The following is a 9,189-nucleotide window of genomic DNA, read 5'->3' as shown; positions in this document are numbered from 1 at the left end:
GTATTCTGCTGTAGTTTAGGGTTCTATAAGTATCCGTTAGGTAAAGCAGGTTGGAAGGGTTATTCAAATCTTTTATATATTATTTTCTGTTTACTTGTTCTATCAATTACTTAGAGACAAATGCTGAAATCTCAAACTCTAATTACGGATTTGCCTATTTTTCCAGTTTCACCTTATCTATCAATTTTTGTTTCATGTATTTGAAGCTCTGTATTTGAAATGCTATCCATAGCATAAATTCACAAATATAAACGAGTCTGTAATGCTCAACTCTATTTTGTTCCATTTATCTATCTATATATCCATGTGCCAGAATCAGATTGTTTTCATTACTGTGACTTTAGATAATACTTTGACTATTGCTAAGGCAAGCCTTTTCCCTTTCCTCCAGTTAATTTTTCTTTCTCAAAAATATCTTGGTTCTTTTCATACATCTACTGTTCATTTAGAATGTAAGCATCATCTGGTCACATTCTTGTTAAGTTTAATCTTAAGTATTTCATATATTTTATAAAATATACATTTTATATATGCCTGTTGCACAGAGATATTTTTCCTGTTGAAGATACAGGACAGGGGCTGGCAAACGTTTTCTTTAAAGGGCCAGGTGGTAAAAATTGTAGGCTTTATAAGACACGTGATCTCTGCTGATACTATTCATTCAGCCATTGCCATAATACAAAAGCAGCTATAGACAATATGTAAACAAATGGGCATAAAGCTTTATTTACAAAAAAAGGCAAGAAGTCAGATACGGCCTGTGGGCCATAGTTTGCTAGTTGTAGATGAAGAGACAGACTAACAGATGTAGAGAAAGATTAATTTTTACATAGTCATCTTGTATCTTAACTTCATAAGTTTGCTAATACTATTTTTGAGTTGAGTCTCTTATCTCTATGTGGACAACATACAAACAAAAGATCATTTTGTTCTAGTTTTCCAATATTTACAGCAATTATTCCACTTTTGTAGTCTTACTGCATCGGCTAGGTAACTCTGGAGCAATACTCAGCTACTGTGCTAACAGGAAGTATTGTTTTGTTAATGGGGGGCTCTATTTTTTCACCTACAAATTTGATGTTGCTGTTGGTTTCTAAAAATTGTTCTTTATCACTTTCAAATATCAAATATGATGCTTGTATTCAATCTTTTAAGATCCCTTCTAATTCAAATTGTTTATTATGAAGTAATTACCAGTTTTTGATTGTGGCTGTAGACAAATGAGTGTTCCAGTGAGCAATTCATCACCCCCATTGAATACCGATGACTTGTTTTTACTTAATAGAGACTTTCTGAATCTTTTTGTTCGATTACATGAACCTCAAGACAACATAGAAGAAAATGAATTCTTTCCAGGAATTAGAAAAAAGTTAAGTAGGAAATAAAAGTTTTTTGCTTTAGACTTTTTAAAGGTGTTTTCCTTTGAGGTTTTTCAATAAAAATAAATCACTAAAATAACTTTTGAGTGCTAAAGGTAAACTTAGCTGAAAATTCAATAATGTTCTAAGGAGATTGGGGGTAAAAGGTCCAAAGGAAGATAAATTACTAACTCTAATATGGAAGAAAAAAAATCTATGATGTTTATTTCTGAAAAGCTTTGGTCTAACATGTAAGCCTCAAGAACACACAACTTTAAAAATACGTATTTAAAGTTGAAAGTTAATAAATGTATATATGCTTATATTTAAATATTTTAAAACTTCCTTTAAATTAGCATTCATATACTCACAAAGGTGTCAATGAGAGTTTCATATTCATATTGCAGGCAGAAATTGATTCATTACTGATATAAAATTATTTCAATAAGTCAAAAGTTTTCACTTTGGCATTCACCTTCCAAGAATGAAGGGAAAACAAATGCAATTAGTATTTCCATATTCACTCCTTTAATTTCCCTGGAAAACTAAAAATTAGTCCAGCTGTAAAAATACGAGGCATACATTAAAGGAGAGACATGTTTAACATTAAGCATTGTGGAATTTTTCTTTACAAGACTATTTCAAGGCCCAGATAAAAATACTTCAGGCAATACATAGTAAATATTTTATTTTAATAATAGCATAGAATTCTTCTGAAGAAAATTGTTATACATTATAGTTATTATTTTACAGTAGCACAGAGAAAATAAAATTAGAGATACAAATATTAAGGGTCAATTATCAAAATGAAATTAACACAGACTATTATTCATATGAACAATGTAAACAGAATCATCTATTTGATTTAACATCAAATATATTTTTGGCATATAATTATATTTAAAATGAGAATTATCAATTATTCAATCAATTCAAATATACTCATTCAGCCAAAATAAGAAAGTAAGCCTCTTAGAAATTCAAGATTTATAGATTGACATTAAACATTTTCTTAATAAATAGAATATTCTGATCTCCACTGAGTTAAACTGTATAAACACTCATATCTGTTGTTTTATAGCTTATAATTAGGTATAACTGGTCACCAAAACTCCTTGCCCAAAATATCACTATTAATTGTACGAGGCAAAGTCCTATAATAAAATTAATGTAATAATGGCCCCATCTTTTCAAAAACAGAATATACAAGTTTCCATTTTCATGACTAAGAATCTGGTTTTCCAAACTCTGGTTCCCAAATCCAGTTTCTAAATGTTTCAACAGAGGTGAGAAAGTAATGGAAATAAATGATTTAATGGAACTCTGGAAAAAGAACTATCATAGATCTTAGGTTAAAAAATACATCAAACATAAGAGATACCATGAATGACTCAGAATTATATAATAATGCCTATATCAAACTTTATGAGTTAGCTAAAGGGCAAAGAGTAAAAGGCAAGTTAAATGTAATACTTGCTTTTAACAAAGCAGACTAAGTAATATGTTAAGGGTTAGGGTGGGATAGGAAAGAACTCAGGCCTGGCAAAAATCTCCTCTTAGACTTTCTATATAAACATCTATTTTAGTTTTGGACTGTTCACCAAGAGGAGCTCTCCCCATCCGTGAAATGCTTCCCAGACCAACAGGTCCTTGTCTAGCTGCTGTAGGAAGGCAGCAGTGTGAAAATGTAGGAAATAGAAGCCAATTTGTGTCCAAAGTTAGTCCACCCTAACTGAACTTTTTTTAAACTAGGTTATTCAAATGCCAGCTAGAAGTACAGGCTCTAGCTAAAGAATATGAATAGATATCTGTCTTAAAAATGCCTGGAAGAGGTCATGATGTGATCCTGTAGTTTATTGGCCTTATGTTCTCCCAGAATAAGAGCTTATAAAGTCCTGGAAATCCTCAGCTCTCTCCAGCCACCCTTCCAAATAAAATCTTAATGAATATAGTTTAAATCCTTTATTGGGCTCTGTAATCCCTTCAACCAAATAGCCAAGCTGCAACTGTTTTATGTAACATCTGTTTCACTGGAAAATGTGGGAAGGTATTTTGATATTGTCTAGCAAGATCAATGAGTAAACACTGTTCACCCCAAGCCAAATGATGAGGCCCTTCAGGGAGCTTTTAGAAAGAAAATAAATTGATAAACCAAGAAAGCAGACTGTATGCATAGCAAAGCCCTTCAGCACAGTGCGGACATGTTCTTTAGGAGGAGGCTCAAAGCCACTTGGTAATTTCAAGTGAGAGGCAACAGAAGTCTTTCTTAATCCAAAGTCAGAAGTTTCCGAAGAACTTTAAGCACAATATCGTAACAAAAGTGATACTGCTCCTATATACATATATATAAAAAACAACAGAATGTTAAGTAATTGAATATCTGAACCCACTTTTGGAAAACACATTTGTAATTTTCAGTCACACTGGAAAGTTCCTAAAAAGAGCAAACATTTAACTATAAACACTTAAGAACTTTATGTGAATACATTTTTAAAACTATGAGGAAGATAAATGATCAAAATATAGTCCTTGGCCTAGAACTAGTTACCTTAAGGCTTAACATAACTTTTTTTTTTTTATCATTATCCATACTCTATTAATCTACTCTCCCAGTGACTACTAATCTGTCACATAAATAATGTCTTTTTGTGACATCTCAATAACTTTGACAGTTCAGTAGCAAGTAAATATCTCAAACTGCTATGCAGAAATGTTTTAAAAATAACTTTAGATGTTACTTAAATAGTACGGCATTATGGACAAGGCATGTGTTTGGACATGAGGAGACCTCAACTTCAGGCTTGGCTCCTCCCCTTCTATCTGAGTGACCCCGTGAAGCAGGCTTTACTGCTCTGAATTTAAAGTACTTGGTCAGGAATACCAGAGCACCAAAGCAAAACTAATGTCTATCTCAAACAGTAGGAATTCAATGAGATTATGTCAGTAAAAGAACTTTATAAGTGGTAAAGTGTTAGACAATGTTAACCTTTATATTCATTAATCTTATTATTATGTATGTGGTGAAAGCTTACCTTTGTTTGAATCATGCCAGAACGTTGTTCTCTCATTTGGGCCACTATATCCATGATGTTGAACTGTAATAAGATGACAGTAATTTTGTATGATCCACGTAGGGCGAAAAATACAAATTCACAGATTGCAACAAAGAGTAAAAGAGATGTCAAGATTTAACCAGAAAGATTTCGTTTTCACTCACAAGAAAATGTACTATTTTTGACTTACCCAATGGATAAGGAAGACTTATTTTAATAGGTTTTCAGGAGAAAGCAGGAAGCAATCATTCATAATAAGAAATGCTCTCCAAAATAAGTAATAAATTTGTCCTTGTGTGTCCCCGTTTGTTATCCAGAGGCAGAACTTAAAGCAGCACTGTAATTCTGGAAAGGAACAGAAGACTTTCTCTGGCCCCAACAATAGCATATCTGTTTCTTATATGAAGATCTCTGTCAACTCACACGGAGACCTGGAGCAACAGTCGACCCAACACTAGATTCTAGACTGCGTGTGGACACCAGTACAGCTGGATGTGGTCATTGAGTTGGTGCAGGCCTACAAAGGTCTGTTGCTGGTCCACAATAAGTCGAGAAACTGGGAGTAAGTGCTCAGAAACTCTTATGGCAATTTGACACTGGCATGGCACTGAGAAGTGTGCTCAGCTGAACAGGATATAGACCCGCTCAGGTGTTGCTGAACTTGCCTGGAGAGTCACATATGGTACAAGCTGAGTATTAGTCATTTCAGCAAGACATTGTGGACACATGTAAGTTTTGTCAACTGTAACCCCAAAGCATATAAAAATAGAAAACAATAAGCATTCCTTTATTTTCATAGCTTGTCATCTTTATAATTAAAAATTTTAATTAACCCTTTTTTAAAAACTTTTTGTTTTTTAGAGACAGGGTCTTGCTCTGTAGTCTCGGCTGATGGAATGCAGCGGTGTCGTCATATCTCACTGCAATCTCAAACTACAATCCTCCCTCCTCAACCTCCTGAGTAGCAAGAACTATAGGTGTGTGCCACCATGCCCAGCTAACTTTTTTATTTTTATTTTTGTAGAGATGGGGGTCTTACTATGTTGCCCAGGCTGGTTTCAGACTCCTGGCCTAAAGTGATCCTCAGCCTTGGCCTCCTAAGGTGCTGGGATTATAGGCGTGAGCCACCATGTCTGCCATTTATTTTATAATATAGACATACAGGAAGTTGTACAGGGTGGCCCTGTGTATCTTTCACCCAGTTTTCCAGATGCTATCATCTTGTTTAACCAGATATAATATCAAAACCAGGAAAGAAACTGACATTGGGACAATCCACAAAGCTTAATTCAGATTTCACCAGTTTTACATGCAACTGTTAGTGAGCATGTGAACGCTGGTATGTGTGCATGTGTGCATACACACAGCTCCTTGCAATTGTATCATATGTGAAGATTCATGTAACTCTAACCACAGTCCAGATACAGAGCTGTTCCACCACAAGTCTTCCTCCTGCTATCCCTGTAGAGTCACACTCAACCACCTCAGTCTCTAACCCTTGGCAAACAGTAATCTGTTCTCCTTCTCTATGCTTTTGCTATTTCAAGAAGAAATAGCAAAATTCATTATATGAATAAAATCACACAATATCTAACCTTTTGTGATTTACCTTTTTCTTACCCAGAATAACTTGGAGATCCATCCAAGTTGTTGGTGTAACAATAGTTTGCTTCTTTTTATTGCTAAATAATATTCCATGATGTGGATATGTGCCACTTTAACCATCAATTGGTTGAAGAACATCTGGGTTGTTCCAGTTTTTGGCTATTGTGAATATAATCTGCTATGAACACTTACATACAGCTTTCTGTGTGAACATAAATTTTTATTTCTCTGGGATAAATGCCCCAAGAGTGCTATTGCTGGGTTATATGTCAACTTTAGTTTAGTCAGTTTTTTTTCCCCAAGAAACTGCTCAATTGGTTTCCACAGTGGCTGGTACCAGTCTACATTCCCAATGTCTCATACATATGGGTAATACATGAGCAATACAGTTTCTCCAAATCTTCAAATTCTCCAAATCCTCACCAGCATTTCTCCAAATCTTCATCAGCATGGGATGCTGTCACTATTTTTACATAAGCTTTTCTAATAGGTGTGTAATGCTACTCCATCCTGGTTTTAATTAGCATTTCCCCAAGGGCTAATGAAGCTGAGCGTCTTTTCACATGCTTGTCATTTGCATATTCTCTTTGGTAAATTGTCTGTTCATGTCTTTTACCCATTTCTGTTTTTCTTTTTTTTTAACTATTGATTTTTGAGGGTTCCTTATAAATTCTAGATCCAAGGACTTTGTTGGATATGTGCCCTGCATATAGTTATTCTCTAGCTTGTTTTTTAAACCTCTTCATTGGGTCTTTCACAGAAAATAAAATTGTAGTTTGCTTTCCCTCTAAGATCAGTGATGGCAACAATGCCTGCTCTCACCACTCTTATTCAATGTAGCACTTGACAGTACAGCAATAAGACCAGAAAATAAGTAGGATGTTTACAGATCAAAAAGGAAGAGACAAATCTATATGCACATAGCATGACTGTTTATGTAGAACATACCAAAGAATCTTAAAAAAAAAAACCTACAAAACCTCTAAGAATAAGTAAGTTCAACAAGATCACAGCGAACAAGATCAACAAATGAAAATCAATTGAATTTCTACATACTAACAATGAGTATGTGGAAACTGAAAGTTCAAACACAATACCATTTACAATTGCTCCAAAGAGAATGAATAGGGTAAATTTAACAAAACATATACAAGATCTATACACTGAAAATGACAAAATGCTGATGAAAGAATTCAAAGAAAACCTAAATAAATAGAGATACTTATGTTCATGGACTGGAAGATTCAATACAGTAAAGATGTCAGCTCTCTCCAACTAATCTACAGATTTAAAGCAATTTCCATCCAAATCCCAGCAAGTTTTTTTTGTAGATGTAGTCAAACTAATTCTAAAATTTGTTAGGGAAGGCAAAGACCCCCTAGGATAGCTCAAAGAATTTTGAAAAAGAAGAATAAAGTGGCAGAAATCATTCTATCTGATGTTAAAGCTCACTACATCACTACAATAATCCAAAGGGTGGTACTGGCAGAAGGATAGACACACTGATCAATAGAACAGAATACAGAACCAGAAATAGGACCATACAAATATGCCCAATGATTTTTGACAAAGGTACAACAATAATTAAATGGAGGAATAATAGAATTTTCAATAAATGATATTGAAACAACTAGCCATCAATAGGCCAAAAAATGAATCTTCACCTAAATTTCGTAATTTATTAACTCAAAATGGACTAAGGACTTAAATGTCAAATATGAACTTACAGAATTTTCATAAAAGAACACAAAAAATTATTCAGACCCTCAGCTAAGTGATGGGCTGTTAGACTTGATATCAAAACAGGATCCATAAAAGGAAATACTAATAAAATACAATCTCATCAGAATTAAAAACTATTACTTCTTTAAAAGCTTATTTTTTAAAAAATTATAATTTAAGATTAGGGAAATTATGGAAACACATTAGAATTACTAATTTGTAGTCAACTTACTGACTACAAAACAAGCATCACTGGACTGTTTAGTTAGAAAAGACACAGCTTTCCGAATGTGGCTGTAGTGGTTAACCAAATAATGAAGACAGAAGTGACTGCAATGAAATGAAGACCAAGAGTTATATAATTTTCACCTGGAGTTATTATTCCTCATATATTGAGTTTTGTAGTCATTATTGATTGTGAAGCTCTAAAACTACACTTGTGTTATTTGCAAAGATGTATTGGTTAACAAAGCAAAGGAACCATTAAGACTTAATTGTAATTTACATAAAAATTTATTAATTCAAAGATAAAATAATTGTCTTAAAGAGAATTAGATTAAAAAGACAAGAGAGGACTTCCGGTTCCAAAATAATAGTGTAGAAGCAAGCTGGCTTCACTTCTTTACAAAGAAAACCAAAACCAAATATATAGCACTTAAATTATCAACAGCAATATCCTAGAAATCAAGTATGAGGAGGAGACAGTTCCTGGATCCACAGAGATGGGGGAAAAACTCTAAGTAGGCAGTAAGAGAATTGGGTTTCCACATCTGCAATGCCCATTCCTCCAACTTGCCCAGCACCAAGTGTGCAAAAAATCTCCACCTGATTCATGATTTCTATACTAGAAAAGGTGACAGCCAGGTTTCCCACCATCTGGGTTACCTGGCAGGAAACCTGTCCTTACCTCAACTCACAGGAAGCACTACACGTGCCTGAAGAAAGAAATATCCTGAGAACAGTCAGAGACAAACAGGTGAGGTGGGACTACCACCCCCTGCCCTTGAAACTCTGGTCTGTAACTCAGCTTGGAGATGCCAAACCAGAGTGGTTGTTTAGTAGCACCACATTGCAGAAGGTATGTTGCACAGGACCCCTGGGCATGGATCTCAAGTCACCTTTCCCACACTGCCATGATATCCCCTTTGAGACTTTGCCTAATTGGGATGAGCAGTTCTCTTATTGTTTACTGGAGCCAAGGCAAACTTGGTCGTAAGGTGACATCTAGTGCCAAAAAAAGGCAGCAACTTAGCACCCCACACCCCCCCCCCCACCCACACACACAAAAAATTCCACAGGTAAATTACAAAGAATCTATAAGCAAATATATTCAATAAAAAAACAAAAATAAGCCAGACAGAGAACACCAGAATAAATAACTAATCCTTCATTCAAAGACATCAATACAAGATATATACTTCTTGCACATCCACAAGAAACTGCAGCCAACA

The 9,189-nt window shown here is 34.6% G+C and overlaps 1 protein-coding gene across 50 annotated transcripts in view; it reads right to left on the bottom strand.

Moving 5' to 3' along the window:
* Positions 1–2,031: 2,031 nt before the first annotated feature.
* Positions 2,032–9,189, bottom strand: part of PTPN20 (protein tyrosine phosphatase, non-receptor type 20) — a 96,574-nt gene continuing 89,416 nt past the window's right edge. For 47 of the 50 annotated variants that reach the window (XM_025396433.1, XM_025396396.1, XM_025396408.1 and 44 more), the window contains 2 exons: positions 4,391–4,453; positions 2,032–3,690 (listed from right to left, as the gene is read on the bottom strand). In XM_025396433.1, the coding sequence (XP_025252218.1) occupies positions 3,656–3,690; positions 4,391–4,453 (98 nt within the window). In that variant the 3' untranslated portion in view covers positions 2,032–3,655. Of the gene's footprint in view, positions 3,793–4,390; positions 4,454–9,189 lie in introns of all 50 variants that reach the window. The other 3 variants (XM_025396426.1, XM_025396427.1, XM_025396446.1) reach the window with 1 other exon arrangement.

This window comes from Theropithecus gelada, chromosome 9 (genome assembly GCF_003255815.1).
Source record: "Theropithecus gelada isolate Dixy chromosome 9, Tgel_1.0, whole genome shotgun sequence".
NCBI lineage: Eukaryota > Metazoa > Chordata > Mammalia > Primates > Cercopithecidae > Theropithecus > Theropithecus gelada.
This window is presented reverse-complemented; position numbering and strand designations above follow the sequence as displayed.